The sequence below is a fragment of the Morchella sextelata genome, assembly GCF_020137385.1.
Source record: "Morchella sextelata strain SCLS chromosome Unknown scls_12, whole genome shotgun sequence".
Lineage (NCBI taxonomy): Eukaryota > Fungi > Ascomycota > Pezizomycetes > Pezizales > Morchellaceae > Morchella > Morchella sextelata.
This window is the reverse complement of record NW_025408627.1, coordinates 1,734,016-1,760,592: the sequence shown is the minus strand read 5'-3', so window position 1 is coordinate 1,760,592 and position 26,577 is coordinate 1,734,016. Positions and strand designations below refer to the sequence as shown.

The 26,577-nt window shown below is 49.3% G+C and overlaps 6 protein-coding genes across 6 annotated transcripts; 4 read left to right on the top strand and 2 right to left on the bottom strand.

The window, feature by feature from the left end:
* Positions 1-94: 94 nt before the first annotated feature.
* Positions 95-2,148, top strand: H6S33_002357 (uncharacterized protein; the record flags this gene model as incomplete). Its single annotated transcript, XM_044833736.1, has 4 exons — positions 95-142; positions 251-1,348; positions 1,566-1,841; positions 1,954-2,148. 4 exons carry the CDS (start codon positions 95-97, stop codon positions 2,146-2,148), a joined length of 1,617 nt encoding a protein of 538 aa, XP_044693500.1.
* A 1,242-nt stretch (positions 2,149-3,390) lies between these two features.
* H6S33_002356 (uncharacterized protein) lies at positions 3,391-5,112 on the top strand (the record flags this gene model as incomplete). The annotated part of the gene is made up of 1 exon (XM_044833735.1): positions 3,391-5,112. The coding sequence occupies one exon, from the start codon at positions 3,391-3,393 to the stop codon at positions 5,110-5,112; it is 1,722 nt and encodes a 573-aa protein (XP_044693499.1).
* Positions 5,113-5,563: 451 nt separating this feature from the next.
* H6S33_002355 (uncharacterized protein) lies at positions 5,564-10,384 on the bottom strand (the record flags this gene model as incomplete). Its single annotated transcript, XM_044833734.1, has 4 exons — positions 5,564-5,786; positions 5,845-8,839; positions 8,900-9,051; positions 9,129-10,384. 4 exons carry the CDS (start codon positions 10,382-10,384, stop codon positions 5,564-5,566), a joined length of 4,626 nt encoding a protein of 1,541 aa, XP_044693498.1.
* A 3,441-nt stretch (positions 10,385-13,825) lies between these two features.
* On the top strand, positions 13,826-14,830 carry H6S33_002354 (uncharacterized protein; the record flags this gene model as incomplete). The annotated part of the gene is made up of 3 exons (XM_044833733.1): positions 13,826-14,329; positions 14,425-14,523; positions 14,609-14,830. The coding sequence occupies 3 exons, from the start codon at positions 13,826-13,828 to the stop codon at positions 14,828-14,830; spliced, it is 825 nt and encodes a 274-aa protein (XP_044693497.1).
* A 1,363-nt stretch (positions 14,831-16,193) lies between these two features.
* On the bottom strand, positions 16,194-19,993 carry H6S33_002353 (uncharacterized protein; the record flags this gene model as incomplete). The annotated part of the gene is made up of 5 exons (XM_044833732.1): positions 16,194-16,657; positions 17,353-18,621; positions 18,695-19,255; positions 19,321-19,395; positions 19,462-19,993. The coding sequence occupies 5 exons, from the start codon at positions 19,991-19,993 to the stop codon at positions 16,194-16,196; spliced, it is 2,901 nt and encodes a 966-aa protein (XP_044693496.1).
* A 4,961-nt stretch (positions 19,994-24,954) lies between these two features.
* Positions 24,955-26,024, top strand: H6S33_002352 (uncharacterized protein; the record flags this gene model as incomplete). Its single annotated transcript, XM_044833731.1, has 3 exons — positions 24,955-25,190; positions 25,282-25,611; positions 25,667-26,024. 3 exons carry the CDS (start codon positions 24,955-24,957, stop codon positions 26,022-26,024), a joined length of 924 nt encoding a protein of 307 aa, XP_044693495.1.
* Positions 26,025-26,577: the final 553 nt, after the last annotated feature.

The following is a 26,577-nucleotide window of genomic DNA, read 5'->3' as shown; positions in this document are numbered from 1 at the left end:
AGACCTACAAGAGACCCCTCACTACATTGCCTGAACTGGTTTATAACAAGCAATTAAACGTAACTGCAAGACTTCAAGAGATATATCTTTCGTGATGCTTCTTCAGCTTCCTACAGAACTGGTTGAGAAATGTGTCGAATTCGTATGTGCTCCTACTGGGCGTTTTGCAATCTAGAACGCACCCCACGACCTGCAGAAATGTATCATGGATATTCTCTAAGCACTGATCTACCTGTCAACAACGTCTTAGGCCGTCTTCCCTATCAACCCGAACAATACCAAAACACTGCTATCTCTCCTCCTCACCTGCCGCGCACTCTACAAGCTCACCATCCCTTGTCTCTACGACTCCCATATCCTGTATATCAACCGGAACCTCTACACTAGGTCCGCCGAAAGCAGGGACTACCGCTCCAACCTCTACCCGCATCACCCGCCGCCCTCCTTCGTCCGCCCTACCGCACTCCACACCCTACTCGTACTCCCGCGCAATCAGGGCAGGAGCTCGAGCCCAACGCCGGAGGGTTATAACCCCTCGTTCCCTTCAAATGCACTCATTAGTATCTTCAACCAACTTACCGCACTGAAGACCCTTGTCTATACCCCCAAACCCTGCCCGTGGGGGCTCGTTGCGTCAATCAACGCCCTGCCGCTAACATCTCTAACATGCAAGTTCGACTGCAATCTACTGGGCGACATTTCTATCGAGCGCTCTAGCTGGAGGCTCCGAAGTCTTACGCTAAGTGAGGTCGACACCTGCCCCCCAAAACTCAGATCCTTTCTTGGAACATATGCGGCAACCTTAGTAGAGCTATCAATGAGCTTCAAGAAGAATGGGCTGCCGTATACATACACTGCAGCGCTACCAAAGCTACCAAAGCTGCGGTGCCTAAGATTGCTGTCGTATGATCCCTCGGTACTGAGGGCTTTGCAGGGCTCGGTGGATTTTGGGAGGTTAGAGATTCTGCAGCTGGTTGGTCGGAGGGTGACAAGCGTGGTGTCGGATTCACTGAAGGAAGGGGGGGGTTTGTCGATGTTGAGAAAACTGAGTGTTCAGATGCTTCCGGGGGTGCTAGTGGCAGTCCTGGAGATGTGTACGGTGGCGCTAGAGGAACTGCATGTGGTATGGATAGACGATGAGGAAAGTACAGGGATGACGGCAGCAGTGGCGGAGGTGATGGCGAGGAGGTGTAAGGGCCTCAAGGCGGTGAGCTTGGATCTGGGAGGTAGTTTTCAGAGGATGTGGGGGGGATGTGAGATGGCAATGAAGGGGGAGGACTTGGAGGTTGTGGCCCGGGGGTGTACCGGGATAGAAGATCTATACCTGTCTGTGGATATGCATGTTTTTGTAAGTGCACTACTTCGCAGCGAACAGATATGTGAGCTCTGTTCACGAGGACATTATATCCCTCAGCATCAACCAGACGAAAAGAATTCCCTACAGCTAATCCCCGCATCCTCACTGGACCATCCCATCGATAACAAACAGCACCATATCTGCCTACTCCAACCCCTGGCTATGTAAAACCCAAGCTAACCCCCCCCCCCCCCCCCAAACCTCCTAGGCCTCTACCATCGACTCCCTCCCCTTATTCTCAGCCCTCCGCCACCTTTACCTCAAACTCCACGACTCCCCCGAAAGCAGTGAGTACGACAGCATCTACCACCTCTTCCCCCTCGTCTCGCACCCATATCACTTCGACCCACCACTCGTCCAAGACATCCCGGAAGACAAGATCGCCGCGACAGCATGGGCGCTCGATCAAGTTGTGGCTAAGCAGCGCCTAGACTTTGTCTCGGTGGTCGTCCAGGAAGATCAGCAAGAGTGGATGAAAGCGGAGGTATGTTGCTCCTTATTTTTTTTTTTTTTTTCCTTTGCTCCATGCCGTGTGGGACTGTGATAGGGAGTGGTCGGTGGTTTGGTTGGTTAGATCTCTGCTGATGGAAGGGTAGTGGGTCAAGCCAGGACTCGAACTTAAGCTTGCGGGGAAGGATTTGCACCTGAGCGAGCTAAGGAGATGCATGCCCTGGTTTCCGGTCGCAGGGATCGGTAGGTGGAACACGGCGTTCGAGCCAGTATGTTTTGGACATTGCAGGGAGAGCACGGGGGTATTGATTTATGGGAATTTGATGGAGGGCGGTGCTTGACTACCACAGGACCTGTTGTTGTCCGATTTAGATAGCCAGAGAGCCTTTCGGGAGGTATCTTAGGGATAGTATTTTAAGGGGATGCCCCTAACAATGAATGTTCTTCTCTAAACGTTGGAGGTTTTATAAGGATGGATGATGGCCGGAGAGATGCATTGTTGTGTCAGAGATAGAGTACCACGGAGGGTGTAGTAGCATTTGTATCGTATGCCCAGGCAAGCCCACCAATTCTTCATAGGGTGACGGATATATCAATGATACAGACGAGATATAAAACCATTATACCAACTCTAATCCTGCAAGCTCCTTGAACATCTCAGAGCCATGAAGGCAAAAGGCATCTCTAACAGTGGCCAGCTATAATACTTGCTTGCCCCATGCAACAACCCAGCCGCATTAAAAATGGACAGTAGTTGTAATACCTACCACATCTTTGGCCGTCGGCAGGCATGAGTGGTGTACCCCATACTTCACTGCTCGTGAGTGGGGTTTCTCCTGCCTTAAACGTCCTTGAAGGGCGTGCACACATCGCTGTGGTAAAACTTGCTCATGAAACATCACCCGACTAGCTGGACTTAATTATGGGCTCCGTTGCTCCAATTCGACGGCCCTTTATACTGATCGCCTAAGAATTTAATGAAAAATCAACCAATAGCAGTTTTCCGAGATACGGCTATGATCACCATGAGGGTCGGGCTCTCAATGCCGAGATGTCTCAAAAACACTCCCCGTCACTTGTAGGCCGGATCTATAGATTCGGTGAGATGTGGGAATATCTAGGATCTTTCTAGTACTGCCGTTCACGGGGTATTGACGGACTGATCCTTATCGATAAGCTTACTTGATAGGACTAGAGTATGCCACCCGGACGGGCCGGACCGTAATATTACAGGTGCATAAATAACTACATACATGTATCGCCGCCTTGGCATGCAAGGACGACAGGCCGAGCGCTTTATGGGGAAACACCTACATGAATGGATGGATTTGATCTGGAGTCTCACAGAGCGTCCAGAAGTACAATATTCCACGTGACTGCTAGTGTGTGTGTATTGCTGGCGATACAGCAAGGCTGCCTAATTAATGTCGCCCTGCGCGCTATATATATAGCTATTCCTTCAATATTAATCAAGCTAAAGGAGTACGAGTTTAACCCCATAATATATCCTCAGCTGAGAATTACACGTGCCGCGCGCGCACCCAGGCCTTCAAAATTCGAGAAGTTAAAGAGAGAGGTCTGAGATGGATATAGCTGGCCTCACTATCGCAGTCTACCACGAGGTATTCAATGTCTGCGTCTTCATCACCCAAACCATCATCGACGCCAGGAACCACGAGCAGGACTTTGGCGAGCTCGAGATCAAGTTCACCTACCACCACACAATCCTCCAGACCTTCGGGAAGCGCTTCATCCAGGGCAAGATCATATATAAGCTTGAAGACAGTGTGGTCGTGCAGATCAGCCAGATCCTGCAGCAGCTGAAAAAGGTGGTGGTGGCCTACCAGGTCGTGTCCGAGAAATATAGCGAGAGTCACAGAAAGAGCAGAACCGGATCCCCCTGGTGGAAGCGTCATGGCGGAGCGGACCGAGAGAAGCTGCGAGCCGAGGCGACCACAGCTGTGCTGTTGCGGCCGGGGAACACTGGCGGGAGTGCGATTAGCTCAGCCATGGCTTCGAAAAATCGCAGAGGGTTTCGAAGCCGCTTCGCACGAAAGAGGACACAGCTCGAGTGGGCGCTTTTTGATCGCCAGAAGTTGGAAAGCATCGCCGACGAGCACAAGCAATGGACGGACAAGCTGGTGGACATTATGAAGATGGCATTTCTTTTCTACTTATCCGGTGACGTTGTACAGACCGACGAGCTCGTGGACAGCGGTGATGCCCAGGCCTTGGGCTTCTCGAGCCTCACCTCGCGGCGGTTGTTGATTCTGGACCCGAGTCGGGGACACCAAGCCAATATCATTGACCCCAAGGAGATCGTCCTGAGTCGCTCGAAATCGACACCATCGACAACGTCTACCTCTATCTCCGCTTCCTCCTCGCAAAAGGGACAAGCCAGATATGCCTGCGGTACACTGAACATGCAGAAATGCTTGGTCGAATACAAACAGTACCCGGAATTCGGCAATGCCAAGATGAATCTTGATATCACACAATCACGGATTAGCTTCTTATCCCAGCTCCTCGGCGTATCCACAGACGCGGATGATAACAGAGCTACCCCATACGCGCCGTCCAATCTTCCGACCAGCCTCCACTGTATAGGCTGGTTCCATGAGCCTGACAAGTCACGATACGGCCTCGCATTCCAGATCCCAACTGGCTACGACGAAACGCCCATGACCCTACAATCCGCAATCAGCTCACTTAAAGCTGAGGCCCGTCCGACCCTTGGACAACGGTTTGATATCGCCTATACGATTGGGTACGCGCTCCTGGAGTGGCACCTCGTCGATTGGGTTCACAAAGGGATCAGCAGTGACAATATTTATCTCCTTCGTCGCTCCAGCCAGACGCAGTGGGACTTCTCGCTGGCCCGTCTTGGGGGGTTCGAGTATGCAAGGCCCTCGAGGGATGGGTCAAATGAGGCCTATACCACTGTGGACTTCAACACGAAGGTCTACCGCCACCCCGCGCGGCAGGGCGATCCGTCAGAGGGCTTCAACAAGAACCATGACATCTATTCCTTCGGCGTTCTGCTCCTGCAGATTGGGCTGTGGTCGTTAGTGCGTGAGTGGTTCTCGGATGTGCGGCAGACGCCAGACGCGATTAGGGCGACGTTGATGAAGAATGCGCGCACAAGGCTGGGTCATTACATGGGTCAGAAATATATGGATGCCGTGTTGTTCTGCCTAGAGGGAGCTTCGAGGGTGGAAGGGGATGATGTGAAACAGACAAGGCTGATGACCGCGTTTAAGCAGAATGTGATTGATGTCTTGGAGAAAGGACGGGTGAACCTATGATTTATCTAGCCCAAGGGTGTGCTAAAGTGTGAAATGGGGTTCTGAGGTGGTTGGGGTTCGAGGTAGAATTAAATCCCCTGGAGATTGACAGGATCTATATGTTATCAGTGGTACTACATATACTGACATGTAAGAGCATGTTTTCCTTACTGCGGAATGTAACAAAAAAGTAGGTCTCAAACGATGGATTGAGCAACAATTCTTCTTTAAAAGTTAATTTGCAAAAATTTCTAATGCTCATGTGTCAAACTTAACCATACAATTAATGAGTTAAACAAAAAAATAAAAAATATCAAACTTAACCCGCCTTCCACCCTGGCTTATTGCTCATGTACTATCGGCACCATAAGACCACAAATATGAAAGATTGAAAGAAAAATGATAGGCTAGTCCCCACTCATATGCAACCCTAAAACTGATATGACCCCTATATAACTTTGATTTCATAATTTCACCTGAAACAACAAGTAAGAAGACCGCCTACTCTTCTCAGCACTCCCTTCCCTTCCTCCTTTTTGATCTGTCCCTTCCAATTTGAATTCTCCGTAGTTTCTGTTTCCATGCTATTCGGATCTGGCTTCTCTGTGATATCTTGTGTGGTCGGTGGCGACGGCTGGGCTGGTGCCGTGTCGTCATCTCCTTCGCTTTCGTTTTCTTCGACAGTCATAGACAATCTAGTTAAAGGTTAGTATACTCAAACGTTCCATATTCCATGACATCAGGAAGGCTTACTCCGGGATGGGGGTAGATTTGTCGTCATAATAGACGACCACCTGCGCAGAGTCGACGTATATAACATGTGAAGCGTCCTCTTTCGACTTCACATATATATCCAAGACATCTCCTGGCCTGAGGTTGCCGATAAGGTCAGAGACTGCCGGGATGGTGCTACTTGGGTCCCAGATAATGCACTTGGTGCGTTCAGTTAGGCGGCCACAGAACATCCCCGTGGCAGGTACTATATGATGAGGATGGGGGCCGAGAGAGCCTAAACCTTCAGATCGCACTCCAACTTCAAGCCATGGATATTTCCCTTCGTCGAGCTTCTCAGGATCCACCACCGGCAGCCACCAAGGCACGTTGTTGTGGGATTTGATTCTAAACACGACACGCTGGACCTTCATCTCCATTCCCGGCCAAGGCTCAATACCGACCTGAAGATAAGGAGACCCGGCTACCTTTCCTGATACCGGTGTTCTTTTGTGTTTCTCCGTGAGTGTTGCCGGCCAGTACTCTGCGTAATCTAGAATCTTGTTAACCATCTCAGCCAATGATTCGGCACCGGGTGGTCGATATCTCCTTGACATCTGAAATCGCTGTACCAAGAGCGACCGAGCATCCGTAAGGTTTGGATGAGAAACGTGAACAATCCTCGAATTCCATTGATCTAGCTCGGTGTTGTCTCGCTCACCCCAATCACGAAGCATCTGGCCGATCCTGCTTTGTTCCGTCGTGCCCGCAGAGTTTAGAGCGGTAACCCCACCACTATTGGCTTTACCCGAGTGTTCCTCAAGCTGGGGAAGGGCCCCTTTTCTCAATAATAGCTCGACCTGTTCTTCGTTCCCTTTCTTTACTGCTAAAGATAACGCACTTTGTTTTTGGCTGCCCGAATCTCCCGTGAAATTCGGGCTTGCTCCACGGTCTAGCAATAGTCGGATCATATCAAGATCATCATTCCATGCTACAGCTGCCTGTAGAGCGCTTCCGTGAGGCCCCCCACCAATGTTCACAGGAGCTCCAGCGTCGAGGAGACATTTAACCAGTGCAGTATCCATCGTGCAGGCCGCCGCCTGTAAGACACTACCGTATTCCCCACCGGACACAGTCACATCCGCTCCCTTCTCCAATAGGATTTGAACCGTCTTTCTTTGCCCTCTCCACATTCGGTGCATCTCGGGATCTATAGCTGCTTGAAGCGCCGTCAAATACGGCCCCTCTCGAATATTCGGATTTGCGCCGCTGGCCAGCAGGGACATGAGGATTTTCGTATTGGCGTAATGGGCAGCGTACATCAGCGAGTTTCCAACATGAAGCCTTTTCCCAGAGGTATTCGGATTTGCGCCCATTTTGAGGAACAAGTCAACAAACTCAGCAGCATTAGCATATACCGCAGCTTCGAGGCAGACCTCATGCCCCTCGACCTGTTTCAGAGGATTGGCCCCGTGTTCAACTAGCAACTTTGCTATCTCAAAGTGACCTTTTACCACTGCCTCGGCAAGGGCGATTCGGCGGCTTTCTTCACCCTCGCTCTCTGTATCCACGTCGGCCCCACCGTCGAGGAGGATTTTAACAATTCCTATATTTCCAGTCTTTACCGCGTAAAGCAAGGGCATGTCACCCCCAGAATCCCCTGGTAATTCAAGCCGAGCTCCACCGTCCAGGAGAATCTGGACGATGTCGGGATTGCGTTCGTCGATTGCGTTGATCAAAGGGCTTCCGTGGCGTTTCAAGACTTCATTGACGTCCGCACCCATCGCTATCAGCTTCTTCACGGCCTCGGGGTCGTTTTCTCTAACTGCGGCATGAAGGTGCCCTCCATGTACGCCTGATGAGGAGGAGATATCCTGTTCTCCGGCCCGCGGGGCTACAGCTCGCGTGGCTGGTAACCGCCCTAGCTGCTGTTGATATGAAGGACAGCTACTCTGAACCACGGGCGAACGATACTTCTCCATGGGAGAGTAAACCCACCCACTCCAAGTCTTTCTGTAGGCACTGTATAGCGCAGGCCCGGAAGGCCTTCCCCCATCATTTCTAGAAACTTGGCCTGGTCTGTAATCCATGCTCAACCAATCAGGGCGACCTGGGAAGAAGTCTTGGATCGATTCCAGTGTTGAACCGAGATCCAATAATACCTGTATTGCCTCTGTATTATTCGATAATACAGCCCATCCCAACGGTGTTCCCACTGGCCAGGCGAACGGATAGTGAAACGCTTCGACATTTGCGCCTGACAATTGGCCCAAAACCGATTTGTTTACTGCGAGGAGTGTAGCGGTATTTTGAATATGAGCTTTTTCGAATACGAATAGCCAGTGGAGGGGTACAGTTCCAAACCGTTCGCTCTTGATAGTTGGATCGGCCCCATGCTTGATCAGGCAACAAACAGCTTTATAGGCACCGGCCATACAGGCCATATGAAGAGCGGTATCACCAATTCCGGTGTTTGAATCGACTGGGTGGTCCTGAACTAGTAGACTTTCGATTTTGATAGCATCGTCCAGAATGGCGGCGTGATGCAGGGGATGATGCGCCGACAACCAAGCCAAAGGATCATCAAGAAGACCCGAGGAACTGTAGACTGCTCTCACCTTTCCATGAGAGTCAGGAGAGATGTAATGCGTGTTATACCCCCCAGAGCTTCGAAAATGCCGAAGCGCGGACTCGTGCTCATCGGGGCTCTCAGAAGCCAGTTTCCATGCGAGAAGATAGCCGGTAGACACCGCATTCCATTGCCACTTGCGATCGTTGATCCGTACCAACTTGAGCAACTTGCTACGCGTGCCATCTAGTATTGCTGAGGCCACCGCCTGAGCAGGAAGGTAACCTTTGACGGCGGCAATGGCCGCACATGACCCCCGTTTCCGACGCTGAAGTATTATCCTGTCGGTGAAGCATAGTCCCAAGAGCTGAGCCCCCGTCAAATCATCCCCCACGATTTCTCCCTTCAGGTGTTCTTCTTGACTGCGATTGTTGGTAAACTCATCGATTCTACCCATGTATAGTCCCACTATTCGGTCATAAGCGTGTCGTGGGCACTGGTTGAGAAATCTGTGGATTCGTTGCCAACCGGGGAAAATTGGATACTTCTCGTTTATTGGTTCGTACTGCGGCGGAAGTGCGAATCCATCTTGGGTAGAGGCACCTCCGAGCATCATGGTAAAGCCCCCCAACCCGTGTAGCTCTCCCCACGGGGTGTTATCGTTAAACCGACCATTTATCCTATATATCTCAATTAGTAAATATAACCTCCCTCCAAGACCTAGCCGTATCCAGAGTTATCAAAGGTATATATATACCAAAAGCCCCTCTTGTCGAAAACCGACTCCTCCACATGCCTCAGCAAGTCACAGATCTTCTCCAGATCTGACGGTCGATCCGACGGTTTTGATTGCAGTAAAGATTCCAAAACGACGGAGAAGCGATCGATTGCCGTTCTCGGGATTCTTGGCCGGGATAGTGAGCGTTTAGCCAGCTCAAAGGTGAATCTCCCATGAGGGCCTGGTCCTCTCGGTAGTACGCCAAAATTGAAGATCGTACTGAAAACCACCATACCCAGGGAGAAATAGTCACACTTGACCAGCATGTCGGCAGTGATGCCCTCGTCGCTCGGGAGCTCGGGGGCCTGCCATCCGGGGGTCCCGATATTGAATACCTTTTCCGTCCGATCCGTCACTGACAGCCCAAAGTCGGAGAGCTTTGCGATGCAGAAGAAAGGGCCAACATCGTCGGGGAATACGAGGATATTGTCAGGTTTAAGATCGCCATGGATCACGCTGGATGAATGAAGCGCCGAGAGCCCTCGAGTGATGTCGAGGGCAAGTTCCCGCAACACCTGCCATGGAATGGCCCCCTTAAGGTTATAGTTATCCTTTGCCAGAAAGTCGCTCAAGGAACAGTTCCCATGCTCCAAAACGAGAAAGATATTAAGCGGCTCCACATTCTCATAGTGATTCAAAGAATGTTCTATCCCCCACGCAAGCAGCCTGACGATATTACGGTGGTTACGTATGGACTCGTTGCAGAGAGTCAGAATCTCAAGCTCTAGAGCATAGAGCTGACTCGGCGTTCCGAAGCCGACCCTCCGCGCCTGCCCCTCCTGATCTGCATATGCATCCTTCCCCCAGCCCAGCTTGAACACCGGGCGCTTTATGGCCACAATGACCTGATTCCGGCTAGAAGACCGCTTATTCGCCGGTGCGCCCATGAACGGCTGATCAAACGGCGGGAAAGAGTCGAGGGTGCCGTGCTTGTGGCCATAGACGCTGAACTGCGCACCGGAGCCCAAGTGCCGTCCATTGAAATGGATACCGCGCTGCTGGTGCGGGCCATCAATCTTGTTCCGGACCATGTGCTCGATGAGGCGTGAAAGGGTGCTCTCCTGGTCGTCCGTGCTCCACGACACGGGGTGGGAAGTGGTACTCTTGCTCACTAGGGGGGCGCCTGAGCTGACATACTCCCGCCTTCTGCGCTCGATGGAGGGGTCGAGGGAGCTTGATTTCGTGTGGTCTGTTGCGGAAGATGCGATGGAAAAGTTACGTATAAGCGAATCCATCTGCGGTTTGCGCAAGCTTCATGGAACTATCTAGGAGGTTTGTAGCGGAGAGCGAGAGTGGTTGTTGATTGATGTAGACACTGCACTGCACTGTACTGATGATATGAGACGTGATGAGAGAGAGCTATGTGGCTAGCAGGTACATACGTCGAGTCAGCTATGTACATACGTATACAGCCGAAACCAGCCCAGTCCGGCGGCCAGTTAGATCTATGAGATTCCCATATGCATTGCGTCTATGCGTGGTTGGCGCTTTTGCCTTGGCCAGGGCCGGGAGTGAAGGCGGCAAGCAGGACCGATCCAATGAGTGGATATATTTGCAATTGGGGCTGAGACAAACTCAGTGCAACATACACATGCATGATCATTGTAACAGTAGTAATTCTGCGGAGTAAACACCGTCTCTAGCGCAGGTGGTAACAAACTCTTGTGTAGGGCTTGATTTTAGATACATGTACATATATATTCCCATCTATCATTGCAGCTGTCCCCCTCACTCCTCACTCTACTGCATTCCATACGAGGCAGCACTCTCACATATCATAGAAACCCTAACCTCACCACCAATCGACATCCCCCGCGCTTATTCATATCCCTGGTAGCCCTAACCCTGACATGATCAAAAACAGGCCCTTCGATCATTGCCTGTGTCAAGCCACTAAGGATTAGGGTTCGGCCCCACAATACATGTACTTGTATACATATACCACGCTACCAGTGGCAGGCCTGGTCCCATTAAGTGTACACAGCACAATAGATACATTGCAATCTCTGCTACTCCCTATTCGTTCATTCTCCCATCGAGTCTTCCCGCTCTTGCTAGCGACATCCACTCTGTCAACGACAAAACGGCTAACGTCAGCCAAAGACTTGCTGGCCAACTCAGCTGAAGGACGGAGCGAGATCTAGAACGGAAGAAAAAAACAACTGCTGTCTCCACAGCCACAACGGCCTAACGCCTCATCACTACGCCGGGGCACCCGCCTTCTACCTGATGAGCAAGCTCAGACATGGGCGGACCTGGATGGATGGGGATAAAACTTCTACTTGCGGGTGCTGACACCGTGGTCTCGAAGCATTGATCTGTATACTGTGAAGAATATACTTTCTACTACATACCTCGGCCGCCACGGCTCGTCCGGCAGGTATTCAAAGAGTGGGGCCATGTATGCGCATTGTAGCTATATACACACTCTGAAGGAAGACGGTGCACTCACCGGCCCGCGATCGGTGATGTGATGGCGGTGTATATATGTATATATGGCTGTATGTATGTAAACCCATATGGAGCAAGAGCATTCCATATACAAGTATGTGTGTATGTATGTGTAAACTTCCATGGCGTAAAATCACATTCCCACATATCCCCCGTACATGTAACATTCATCACGATAGTTGATATAATGCTCTGTGTGAAGCGAGCCAAAAATAATTCCCATCGGCCGCCCTTCCATCCGGCAAGCACTAAAACCATATCGTATTGGCCAACACGCATGAAGCCGTATATATTCTTATAGTAGATACATGAAGTAGATATCCATACTTACATGTATACTACCCCTAGAGTACTACGTGTCAGCCGGACGAGCGCACGTGTACCACAGTATCTACAAGCAGGGATACACCAAGAAGACGCAGCTTCGACCCAGCACCCATGTTTCACTGCGTTAGGCTGCTCCCTCCCGTACCGTTGTTCAGTATCCGATCTCGGTGCGTCGCAACATGGTACGCGCGCACATGATTAGATTAATTTTACATAGACCTATGTCCCCTGCAGCGTCTACCTCGACACCGATCGAAAGCTTGATCAAACGACGACACGCATCCGGCGCCTGTTGTGGTACATGTATGATGTGCATGTGGCTATTTTACATGTAGATTATCTATACGGTGGCTGATGAACGTTTAATTGGAGAGCTGAAGTAATATAATCCATATGCGTCCATACTATATGTGTATATATATATATATATACATACTCTCATAATGACTTGAAGGTTTCATAATAATTAAGGGCCCGATATTAATTCTCTGTGTCGCTCTTGTGCCTTTCTACACCATCTGCTACTCTCCGCCTGGCCGGGACGGCCACTAGGGCCATATATAGACATAGATGCACATTCATATCATTATCTACGCACGAGGGTGTATTCATATAAGCAATGGGTATATTGGTAAAGTCTCACGATACGCTCAATGTGATAGAAAAACAGCTACAAGTATGTACTACATCGATCATGCATAGATCTACGTATCTACGCATATGGTGTAGTTTATGTCCATTCTTAACCGTTCCCCAATTGATTCAATGCATTCAACTTGTATTTACATGTGGTTCTGCTTTGTGAAAACATCTAGCTTTCCTTGATTTTCCTAGACCTCATCTAATTATAATACCATGAAGCCCTTCTAATAAAACCGCATATATTCGTACGGTTAATGGTAACAGCACATGTACCTCCTTTCCGCGATTGATTCACCCAACTTATCCCCGGGATCCGGGAACTACATGGTGCATGTTTCAATCTTGTAATACTCGATCCGCCGTTTCAACTGATACTTCTCATTAACGGGATCGATGTTTTAAACTTCCCCCTTCTATATATATACATGCTAATACACTCCCTCATGCAGACATCCTCAGGTTTATACTACACGGCGAAGCTGTCGTAGTCCTCTTCAAAGCACAAAACGGCTGTAACCAATCCCCTCAGCCAGGTGGTGGCCATCATGTCAGGAGACAATCCGGCCGGACGTGCGCCAGGGACATCTGCATAGCGTATTTGCGCTGTGCTGGTGGAGGCTGAGAGCTTTTCGGGGGTCTTATGTGCTGGAACAGGATTCGGGAAGACTAAAAGCTGACTACACGTAATAAGTCTGTTTTCCCGTCAATGAAAAGTTCCATTGTTCATTTTCTTTCGGGAAATTCGTTATTTCCTTCCGGAAATTCTTTATGTATTTTATTTTTCTTTATTCCTTTATAAATTTCCTTTCATGCAGTTTGATTTTCCGGATATTTCGCAAAAGAGCTGCATAATTTCACTTTCCGGAACTCTCTCTAGTATTCTGATATGATGGAAAGGTTTCACAACTATAAATAGAGAGCCAAAGTGGAAAATAAAATAAAAATCATCCGCCATAATATTAATAAATACAAGTGCCTTGTCACGTCATCAAATTGCACCCACCTTGACATTTTGTACACCCTCAATCTCAATCATGATATATACCGCTCGACCATCCCTATTCCTCCATCTATTCTGCAGGCAGCTAAGTATTCTCTTCTCATTCATTATCATCATCAGCAGGCTCTGATATATACACTCTTTTTTTTTCTTTCTTTTTTCTACACACCTGATCACCACACATTCATTCCCTTATTTCATTATCAAGTACCGGTTACTATATCATTTTATCTTACCAACACTCATTTCCCAAGCCATGAAGTTCACCACATCCTCCTCCTCATTCCTCTCTCTCCTCCCCACCCTCCTCCTCCTCCTCGACCCCTCCAGCGCCCTCGTCCTCTCCAAACGCGCCAACACCCCCCTCCTCTCCAGCATCGGCTCCGCCAACACCAGGCCCCAAGACTCCTCCAGGTCTGCCCCCAAATACACCATCGAGGTCCCCCGAGTCTCGCAGGCATGGTGCGGCCACACTCCCCCCGCCGACAACTTCACCCCCCGCCCCATGGCACTGCCCACCGACGCCGTCAAGCACCCGGGCTCCCTCCACTTCACCGACGCCATGATTCGCAACACCCTCGAAAAGGCCGCAGCGGTGGCGGTTAATGGCCAGGCCTTACAGTTCGGTTTCAACAAGTACCCGCGCACGTTCAAGAACGAGAACCGCGCGGACTGGTTGCCGCGCGGGCCGATGATCGCCGGTGCGCCGGGCGAGCTGTACGAGTTTCCGATCATGCCGAGTGGGGATCCGCCGGCGGTGGTGAGTGTTTCTTCTTTTTTCTCCTTCCTCTCTGTTTTCCCCCGGCCGAGGTGTGACTTGGGTTGTGTACTGACGTGGTGTGCGGGGTGCGGCAGACCGCGGGGGTGCAGGCGCCGGCGGGGAAGCAGGGCCCGTTTAGGGTGATTTACTCTGTTTCGGGCGAGAACCCGAAGGTGTTTAAGTTCTACGGCGTGGTAGGTTATATCTGGCTCCTTTATTCTCCCTCCCTTTCCGAAAGCCCGCCACTCCCGCCACATGATGCTAACTTGACACCTCTAGACCGAGCACCCTCCGCACTCGCCCAGAGACACCATCCTCTGCCCAAGCAACAAGCAGCCTGTCCCCTCCAAAGGAAACCCAAGCCAGAAGCCCATGCCCAACAAGCAGCAGAACGACGCCGCAAAGAAAAGCGCCCAACGGATCGCCGCCCAGAAGGCAGAAGCATCCAATTGGAGCGTCAAGCGACAGGTGAAGCGCAGGCCCGGGCAGGCATTGGACTAGAGCGCGATCGAGGGGAAGACGAAGGTGGTGGTGGACGATCACCCGACTGATATTTGAAGCGGGGGGGGGGGGGGCGGGGGGAGGATGTGTGAGGTCGAGAAACAGACTGGGAAAGGAATCGATAGAGTGGTGGAGCTAGGATATGTTGTGGCTTGGTATAGGGCGGATATTCAGATATTTTAGCAATTTACTTCTTTTGGGTACTATGCACGATCGGGACGGAATCGTTTTGAGCGTTTCTCGAGTACTTGAGCTCACTCGCGAGACGTTAAGACTCTGCATAATAACCCTCTGCCATGCATGACGGATGAAGTGCAATTCGAATAACAGCTAACCATGCCCAAACTTGTGTTGATCAATCCCTTGTTTACCCCTCTAAGCTTAGTGTTGCAGCAGTGCTCGCCATTCTCTTGCACGAGACCCAGTTTCTTCACCTCAGCGTAGCTTCGATAAATCGGCAAGTTTAACATTCAGACAATTAGGGTCTGGTTCGAGACAACACTCCGCAGGAAGTCAGAACGCAGTCCGTTTCCCTCCCTCCCTCCCCCCCACAGCGCTGGCCTCGCTAGATGTGACATCACATACAAGTGCGAACTCATGAATTAAAGAAAAAAGAAAAAAGGTGCGAACTCATGACATGTGACGGTCGAGTGATATTCCATGATGCACCCCCCGCCTGACCCATACTATGCAGCTACCCTATTTGCTAACTGCCACCTATAGCTACCAAGTCTGTTACCACGTGCAGTCATAAGGCTGACACCCTTCCAACTGTGCGTATATATGCATGATCACCACTTGGTTTACTCTAATCCCTAAGCTTTCCTGGTTATCGGCTAATCTCACACCACTGTGCTAAATGTGGTAAGCGTGCATGAATCGGGTGATAATTCATGATGGGTAATCACCGAGTGATCAAGCATGAAGCGCTGTACACGCGCAATTAGAAGATTGAGAACAGGGAATCAGATCCGTTTGCGCCAATCAATATGGAGTTATGGTCACCACTCAAATGTAATAACAAGTCCGTGAGGGCGATCAATCTGGGAAATCTGTGCTTAATGCATATATAGGGAGGTATTTTACATCAGCGGATCCGGAGGTAAGGTATTAACGTCATGCAGCCAATATATATTTATATGCAAACGTGGTGAGAAAAACTCTCCCCGTAAGCATATGAGGCAAAAGAAAATTGTTTAGGGAGAATCAACACAACCATGTAAGTATAAAACAAAGACAGACGCAACAAGAGGAAAGAAAAGAAAAGAACATCAAAACAAGCCAAGTATATATCATGGTGTAGATATACAATACACAGATGCAAAAGTATATGTATATCTTGCCCCAGAGCAAACGATGTCCCTCATAAATTGAGATAGAGTGAAACAATGAACATGACAAAAGGTAGAATAAAATATAAAAAATGAGGCACCGGCAGCACCATCTGCGTATTAGAAATGGCTGGTGATGATTCTCCTACTTCTCCCTCCGCAATGGCAGTGGCAGAAGTATCTGTTCTATGGGGATTCCCTGTAAGGCTTTGCCAAGTTTTGGGTTCACCCACATCAGAGGAATAATCCGGCGTTATTTGGGCACTATCTCTGGCGTCTTTGGTGTTTTGGAATTTTCCATCGTCCGTTTCGAGGGCTGTTTGGGCGCCCTTGACTCCAACGTCGCTTTCGCAAGCTCCCGCATCAGTGGCTTCCAGGTGTTGGTCGATCGGGCGAGTTCCTTCGTCGGTAGGCGTAAGGCTGGTTTCACCGCTATTTACGGAAATAGTAGCACAGACTGTGGTGACTGTCATACAGTCCTCAGGAGGCCCAGAATCTGAAGTGATACAATGGTTAGATTTCATGTCGGCAAGATAAATAGGCTATAGGGCAATTGGGAGCGGCGCGCGGAGAGGGGGAGAGGGGAAGGCAAACTAGGGAGAGAAAGGGAGAATTAAACAAGTTACCCTCAACCTCAAGCTCACGTGTATATAAAGGTTAAGAACCTACCATGACCGGCGGGGGAAATTGAAGCAGTTTCGATCATTCCCATGATTTGCAATTGATCCGCCCTTATTGCCCCATGATCGATTAAAACTTTCTGCATTGTGCTTAGGTAGAGAGATCTAATGTCATTAGGTGCAGATGACATGAGGTACATGTAGTCCAGCGGTGTCCTCCCTTGGATGTCCACAGCATTCATATTCACATTGTTCCTTTTATGCAAGAACAACAACTTGAGGGCCTTCATGGGTACATGTAATAATAATTTCCTAGGCGCCATAAATCTCCAATCTCTGGCTAAAAAACCGTCCAACTGAGCAATAAAACCACTACAGAGTTTATGTATGACCGACCGACCCCAATTGTCGCGTGCGTTCAGATCAACGTCTTCTCTAAGTAGCAACTCTAACGGTTCTAACCACTGCCTCAACATCCGGGAACACACTATGTGCAGCGGCCTTTCTCCCCCTTTGTTTTTACAATTAACGTCAAATCCCCTTTTGAGTAATAAATCACTTATGCGATTACGGCATTGTCTTATTGTATAGTGTAGCGCTGTGTCCCCCTCATCGTTAAGAGGTCCAAACAGGTTCAGGCCTTCGTTCTCGAGTAACGCCTCAAGAGCAGAGTCACTGCCCCCACGACATGCCGTCGACAGCGGCATCCAGGGGTATCCATCAGCAGCCCAATTCACATCAAGATCCTTTCTTCTTTGAAGCAACGTGCGAACGGTTGCCGCATCTCCAAAGCCGGCTGCATACGCAAGCACCCTCTGAGGTGTTTTTCCATCCGGGAATAGGGATATACTGAGGTCGGGAAGGCTGAGCATGGCGGCCATCTCCGCCGGTGATAACGTCACGCCATCCACTATATCTTTAAGGGCATTCGGTACGTCCCATTGTCTCTTTTGCTTATCTTCCCATTTTTTAAACCAGGGTCCCAGGAAAAGGCTCTTCTGAAGGCGCAATCCCTGGGATCTGCTATCACCGGTCAACCGGTTGAAATGCACGGCCCAATTCGATCTGGCATATTCATGAAACGAACTATCGCCGAACTTCTCAAAGTTGGCACGCATGAACACGTAGGAAAGGCAAACTTCGTGAAGGATATCATCACCATTTCTGGGGCCGAAGATGTACGGAGTGTCGTGATTTCTTCCAGAAGGATTGCTGCGGTATAATGCCTCCGATCGCATCCGCTCTAGAAGATACTCTTTGACGGAGAAATGCACAAAGTGAACAGGGTCAGAACCCGATCCTCCGCGGACTTCGATTAGGGAACAGCAAGGTTTCACTATTAAAGTTTGGATATTCAAATTGTTTATCTCGTAGTCTTGAATAAAGCCCGGTCGCTCTTTTGAGCCCTGGTCTACTACGTCCTTCATGCGCAGAGCACACAATAACTCCATGACGGAAAGCGGCCGGGTTGCGAAAAGCAGGATTTGCAGGATATCAAGCGCCCTTTGACAATTCTTGGTGGTCGTCTTAAGAATTGCTTCGATATTTCGTTGATATGCTCGCTCTAGGCCATCTGGCACAGAGTTAAGTACATCCTGGACGTCTTTATCCAGCATCCCCGGCTCGAGCTGCTCGTCGACAAGCCTTAACCGAAGGAACATCCCATCACAGCCTTCCTTGAGTTGATCAGATACCGCTTTTCTTCGGGAATCATCTTTGATCTTTAACGACTCGGCAATGTAGTTCGAAACCAATGCAATGTCCAGTAGAGTGTCTTCTTTTTTTATGGGGTACTCGATTACCCGGTGCACCTTTGATTTGTCGATAGGTTCATAAAGACCTAGACCAGATCTGATAGTGTCCAAGTTCCTGCTCACAATCAAGATCTTGGCTTCTGTGGACTGTTGATGTACGAAGTTCTTTCATGAAGCTTTGCAGAGCTCCTTTGACGGAGCACCGTGAATCAGGGTCGAAGTCCCAACACTCATCGTATCCGTCTATAACCAAGTAACAAGGTCCTAGTTTTTGAAGAATGGCACGGAATATTTTCCATAATACAGTAGGAACCGCGGATCCGTTCTCGGGTTTTGCCTCCTGAGCGATCTGCAAGGCAGTCTTTGATTGTTGCATTAACTGATAGACCCATGATCGGAGGATGGAAGTAGTCTGTCTCTTCTCTTCATAGGAGTGGTTGGACATGAAGAACGCGGTAGGGTATGAGGGGGAGTATTCCTGGAGATATTTGATAATGCTTGAGGCGAGATGTGTTTTGCCAATTCCAGGACCGCCATGAAGCCAAAGAACAGGAGAAGATATACCGATGGCTACATCAGGTGGTCCGAACCAGTCCAAGAAAGTCTGCCTGGAGCGAATCCAGGTGCATGTGCCTGTACGTGTACCGCATGATGCGTCATCGAGCTCATAATCCGTTGAAACAGCGCCGACCCAATTCAAAAGCTTGTCACGATCTTCTTCTACAAGTCTCGGCCCTGTTAGCTACTATTCCACGTATATATCCCCGAGTTGAGAAAATACTTACTGTCGATATGTGTTGTGACCTTATCTTGAAACTTGCCAGTCTCTTTTCTATCCTTCTCGCTCTGAGATATGTTCCCTACCATCGTTTAGTTCAAGGTCATCTAACTTGATATTTAGGAATAATGTTGTAGTTGATGCATACCTTTGAGAATCGATTCAAGTTTCTTCAAGCTGACCTCCATCTCCATAATTTTGACCTCAGAATCAGTACTATTATTGGGAACCAGGTTATCCAGCTTCTGAACAAGCGTTCCAACGTCCGTGAGGAGGCTCATAAAATGCTTCTTATCTTTTATCGCCCAGATAAGTTTTCTCCCGATAGAAGTTTTTCCCCTGCAAACAGCGGCACCAGCATTAGTCGCACCCGGCTCCTCCACATTATACGTGTTGAAAAACTTCTCCGCCCCTTTCCATGCATTCTCAAGCTGTTTGAGAATACTGTAAATCAGAGGATATTCGACCGCATTCTTCTCCAGGCAAGGATGACGTTTCGATTCATCACTAATTCCTACTCTGTCGCCCCATCGGGTGAAGATGAGCTTCTCGGCTTCAAACAGTATACGAAGCTTTTCCGAGTCGTCGTTAAAGTTCCGTGCATCATCGACCTGCTCGATGATCTGGAGACACACACTATACAACCCCACCACACCTACAACAGTTCCGCAAATCTCCATGGCTACGCGTGCGCGATGTATGGAGATGAGTCTGAATGACAAAGTGGTAATCTATACCAGATCAGCGGTCTACGGCGGACTTTATTCACGAGAGAGGCTGTACGGAAAAGAAAAGGTAGAGAAGACAGTTTAGAATAAAGAAGTCTCTTCTTTAGCTGGGGAGGCCCTAGCCAGTGCACGGTTTGCTAGAATCGCGAGTTCGTCTCCAGGTAACGCTTTTTTCGTAGTGTTTATGGCCGAAGAGGTAGGAGACAACGTGAGTGTGATGTTGATTGAAGGCTCTGGTGTTAAAGTGGGAGGTATCGGTGCATGCGAAGCATCCCAATATGATTGGACAACGTGTTCGTTTGATTGCCGTGCTCAGGTAGAAGTTCGAGGGCATGTCGTCACAATGCAAAACATATCGCATACTTTTAAGATTCCAGAACCCTTTGGGCTCCTTCTCGAGATGGTTTCAAATGTTCGTGTAAGAGGTGGATTCTTTTGTCGAACTGTTGAGTGGTTGCTTGGGTAGTAAAATATTAGTACTAGTGGAATTCATCACCACTGTATGTAGCTATCCCTTCGTCTGTCAATGCTGCCACCCTATAATAGAGGAATTAAATTTGTATGGGAGATCTGTTATTTGATAAGAGAGATAACGAGATCTGTTAGGAAAGCCACACCAGATTTGCTTTTTCTTGGGGTGGCAGCATTTAACTGACAGACGAAGGGATAGTAGGGTAGTGGCGCAGGAATATACCTAGTATGTATACATAGAGTAAATCCATGCATCCTCTCAAGCAACCGACAACCCCTTCTCAACTCCGCCAAGACTTGACGAAGTGCGGGGATCCTCTTTAATAAAGACCTCTCTTTGGCTTCTTTTGCCAAGACTGGTCGCTTCGATCCTTTTCCTCCCATGACTCGGGTCATATGAAAACAAGAGACATTTCGCATGATGGCTTGGTTAGCCTTTATCAACCTCAACCACCGGGCCTTCTCTTCACTGACGAAACCCACCCTCACTGGGGGTCCTTTCATACAGGGCCCTTAACCCAACCCTCTACCCACTGTGGTTCCCCACGGGGGCCTCACCTATTCAATCCAGTCGCCACCTCAACCCCCTCTGTTAGGCGCGAGGATTCGGGTCTTTTCCTGGAGCGGTGCAATGTTAGCTTTTCTTTTGTTTTGTTTTTATGTTGATTGTCGTTATTTTCTTTTTTCATTTTTTCTTAGGCGGGGGTTTCCTTAGTCATCAACCTTGTAAGAGGAGTGCGGTTGGTAGCATACCATAGTTACTATAACTGGGGGAACTGGCATTGGGGATAGGTCTTTATGCCATAGTTTATACTGCATGCGATGGTTGTACCTAGAAACAATTCAAATGACTTCACACACACACATAGAGTAAATCCATGTGGCGGTAAAACATATTCTATTGGTTGTCATTCATCTCGACGATCTATGAGACGCCCAATCAGAAAGACAAACCTCCAAGGCTTTAAAGCCACACGAGATATGAGGATTCATTGACAAAGATGCTCCATTTTCAACCCTAGCTTAATAGGCGCCGTGGTTTCGAGGCTTTTGATCGTAGAAAACGCCAAGAGTTCATGAAGTGAAACCATCCCTGCCCTTATATCAAGGTCCTGGCGGGCGAGCTAGCTGAAAGTCAGCCTTCCCATTAGCTCATGCTCAGGAGTAACTGTATGTCCCAAAACCTTTCCGCTCGAAAAATCGAAATGCTATCTTTAAAACTGGCCATGGCCGGGGGCACCATATAAACCAATCAGGTCGTGGAGATTAGCATAGGAGGGCGCGGAATTGGATTGTTTTGATCAACATAACTGTTTGAAAGAACCGTGTGAAGGAATCTTGTTCCAAATAGAGACTTTTATTGACGTATCGCTGATCATGAATGGTGATTTAGATTGATGACCTGAACCGACAGGAAAAGTAGGAGAATTCAAGGGTCCGGAAAGTGGAAGGAAATACCCAGATTCCCGATTGACAGCCGGTAGATAGTGTTCCTCGATCGCGGTCGATTAAAAAGAGGGGATGTAGGCATCAGTGGTGCTGAACCGATCATGAGAAATCACTCGCCACTATGGCACTATAATGGGTGTTGATATATCTAGGTGGGCGGCCGGTTGCGAGACCTGTAGCTAGAGGCCTCTAGCTACGGGTTGATGGCGTACTGCTCCCCGCAAGCAACGAAGCATGATATATATATAGCCACACCGTCAAATAATAAGGCCGAGGAGTGAAGGTGAGCTTAAATACTTTATAGCAATGGGATCGATGATGCCGAGGCCCAGGGTTCCGACATCCATTTGGTACGAATTATCACCACCACCAACATGCTTGCAAGCTCACTACAATGCCCCCCGTCTTCTAGGCGTGGGTTCCATCACTATCCGAGGAGTAGAATGGTTCGCTCAACAGAAATGTGGTCGCGATATATTCGTCTACACACGTGAACCTAAACACCGTCACAGCAGCAGTATTTAAAGTTTCAATCAACGTTTTGACTTCTTCAGACATGCAGTCACTAGAATCCAGTGCCGATCAGAGGAAAACAGGCGCAGGTTTAGAGTACTACAGTCGCCCGCTGTTGTAACGAACGCTCCCATACCGAATATTTGCTGTATCGAACCACTTGGGCTGGCTTTTTTCCCACCCCCAGCAAAGAGTTTGGTCTGCTGTACCGAACAATCTGCTATACCGAGCGGAAAGGTGCTCAATATGCACGTTCGTTATAGCGGCGGGCAACTGTACATGTACAAGTATTTAGAGTAGAGTACAGCGCCGTTGATCACTCGCGGAATCAACCATGCAGGGAAACTCTTGCCTCTCCTGGACACCCACGTGACTGCATGATTATTGCATGTGGCACAGGCATATAAGGTGCTCACCTTTCACAGCGGTCGGAAGACATGAACCGAGCGATATAGTAGGTACTGTCGTTCACGGGGTATTGGCGGATGCTGGGTGATGGCGGACTGGGCAAAAAAGAGACAGCCAAGCCAACTTTTACCTGCAATTCGCCAATACCCAGTATCCGCCAATACCCCGTGAACGACAGTAGATCTAAGTATATCTGAGGGGAATGTATAACTGGGGAAGGTCCGTTTGCTGGCTGGTGCGGACATTGAATTCTGCCCGACGACGGCTAGCTACGGGGGTTATCGCGCGACGTGGGCGGGCTGAAGGGGAAACTGAAAAGGCGGAATAAATATATATGTACAGCCACTCAGCAAAAGTGTTTGTGATTTAGTTTTAATGTCAGTGCGCAGTGTGGCGCACCCATGACGTTGATGTTATTAATGTAGAGATTTAAAACAACGAAAAATATATAATATAGTTCGTGACTATATGCATATAAAAGAAGATAGGTCATTGATCTTATTCTTCATTGATTCCGGGCTCCATTGGTCACTGGGAAGGTTTTCTCTTGGGGGGTTTTTAATGGCCCGCCAGAGTTACATATATAGAGAAATGTCTCACTCCGAAATCGGAATCGCGAATACTTTTGTAGAGTGGCTGTACCTACACTCACTGCGGGTCTGTCGGTGTGGAGATGAAGGACGAGGCTGATCGGGATGGGGAGAGAGTGTGCCTTGCTTGAGTGGTTTTGAGCCTGCACGGGGGACACTAGCACTGTGACACAGAACATTGTGTAACTACATGTACCTACGTTTACGGCCAATAAGAATCAGGATATCTTAGTCAAACTCGCAGTTTGACTGGTTGCTGGCTGGTTGCTACATACAAATTCGCCAAATGGGTGTATTCGCCAAATGCCTGTGAATCGCTGTAGTACTTGTGTGTGTGTTTTTCCAGTTATCGGTCTGACAGGACACGCAATTCAATTAGCCTACATACAATTGAAGATCTCTATATACACGTCTTCTCTCCCGCTGGGGTGTCGCGGCGGAGGAAGACTCAAAGAACCCCCCCCACCTCCCCGCTTGAGTCCCTACCCATGTTAATCTTTGCTCTACCACGTCACTCGCAAACAAGTATTTTCCTGACGTTTGTGGACGCGACTGATATTGCATGCCATACAAAAATACGCCAAGCTCATGATTTTGGGTGTATGCAATAATGGCCCAGTTCAAAAACGTCAGGAAGATACTACAGTCGCAACTCGATATGCCGGAACTCAATACACCGGATCCCTTGCTGTCCCGTACGAGGTCCTCTGAGAATATTATTTTTCCTACTGCAAAATCAATTTGCTATCCCAGATTTTTTGCTATCCCGTACGAAATCCTTAGAATCTTGGCAATCCGGCATATCAAGTTACGACTGTAGTAGAGGAGAGTGCAGCCGCTACTCGAGCATCCCCGCCTCTCCTGTATTTTCCTATTTAGCGCTAGTGTGTGTGCAACGTGCACAGCGGTTGCACAGGCTGTACCTGGTCCCACAACAGGGCCCAGCCTGTCAGGATGCATGAACCTCGAGGGGAGGGAGAGTGAAGGGCACATCCCGGGTATAACAGAATCGGGTCTTTCTCTACCATACGAGCCTGCGGTTCCATAGAGTTTCGCGATATTTGATCAATTGAGGGTGTGTGTACAGACAGTTGATGTACATATATTCTGGGCTTTCTGCACAGCGAAGACTCCGAGTAGTGCAGGTCCAAAAGGAGAGTGAATATAGAGTACACCCCGCGGCTGTCTTCTGATATTCACTGCGTGACATTGCCAGTGTCGTGAACCCAGCCGCAGCGGCACATATATACGCCCGTTATTATCGAATTGAGCGATCTTGGACACACATGTATGCGCATGTTACACACACTGAGAATAATTTATGGGCCTGTGTTCGAATTGGGGTATAAGAGTACCGTGTCCCCCCCCCCCCCCCCAATCCCCTCCCCTCTATCCCCTTCCATTCACATTCACATTCACCACCTCTCAACCGTCGTGTACTGTTTCTCTATCTTCCCATCAAATCCCACCCCTCAATCTCCAATGATGGTCAGACTACCCGCTGCTGCTGCCTTTTTGGCCCTTTCGGTCCATGTGCTTCCCGCCATCGGATTTGCCTTTCCCTCGCCGCAGACATCGGCAAATATGTGTACCAGCGAGTGCAGCGGTCTCCTCGACACCGTCACCGAATGTAACATATCGACCACCGCAACTACCTATACAGCGACCCAAGAGAGGTGCATGTGCAATAGCTCCTCTTTTAAAAGCACCATCGATCAGTACTGCTCCCCTCTCACATAGTCTCTTTCTTGGGCCATATTTCTTCTCCCCTCCTCTTCTACCATGAATGCTAACATCCGCCTCGCATAGATGCTTCGCCTGCATGGGGGAAGTCCTCACTTACCAAGACATGTGCTCCGCATATCTCAGCAGCTCGACCTCCTCCGCCTCCAGGTCCGCAACTAAATCTGCCTCTGCTTCTTCTGCTTCCGCTTCTGCAACCCGCACAACCTCCGCGTCGTCATCACGCGCCACCCAGTCCGCCTCTGCCACATGCGGCCTGTCTGATGCCTGCGTGGCCTTTGTTGATACACTCAGCGGTTGCAACATCAACGTGGCTGATATCCAGAATTCTATGACTGACGCCCAAATGGGATGTCTTTGCAAAGACCCGGCCACCTTCGAAGCCAACACCGCAAAGTAAGCCCTGCTCCGCTCTATGTACCGGTATGATGATACTAATGTTTTTCCAAAGCTGTATAGCATGTACTGGTGAGACTGTCAGCGGCATAGACAAGATGTGCGATTCCTATGCCTCCAGCTCTGGTCTCGCATCTGGCACCGCTTCAAGAAGCACCACGAGGGCCACAAGCACTGCGAGGACCACCAACACTGGTAGCTCCGGTGCTACTACCACCGCCGCTATTGCTGCCAACCCGACCACCACCTCTACAGGCTCTACATCCACCTCCACGTCAACCTCCGGATCCACCGGTGGTACCGGAAATGCTCTATCTCAGAACGGTGGCTCTAGGGCCGTGGCTCTTGGAGTGCCCGGGCTTGCGGTGCCGGTGCTCATGATGGCGGCGGCGGCCTGGAGAGTGGTGTTTTAGATTAGCAGCTTAGCAAGGACGTTATCGGGGATATTTACCCCTCTGCGATAGATGTATTTCATGTGTAATGTTTGCTTTTTGTAATGTAGTATTGCGGCGAACGCTCTCGTAAAGAAACTATTAATGCAAGATACAATAATACAAAGTAATGTCTGGGCTCTGGATTAAGCGTTGTAACCATTCTACAGTTTAGTTCGCAGCTTGGCAGCCGTCTTGGCTACCGCCGCCTACAGAATTAACCGTGGGCCAGAGAGAGACCAGTGTAAGATCCTTATTTAGCCCAGCCCGCACACTCCCCGATTCCCCTTTCCCTTTCCCATATGGCCAACCAATCGTTCGTCTCGCCATGCCCACGGGCCCCATTCGCGTCGATCACAGTGACATGCGATGCATGCATGATCTGCTAGACACACAAACAAGCCTCCGGCAAACCCTGCAACGGCCCGGCTGCATGCAGTAGGAACTGGCGAGCGAGGTGCGTTGGGCTGAAGATGGAGTTCTGTCAACTTCCGTGCATGCGGCTGAAGAGAGAATGGCTTTCCAAGTTGGAGTG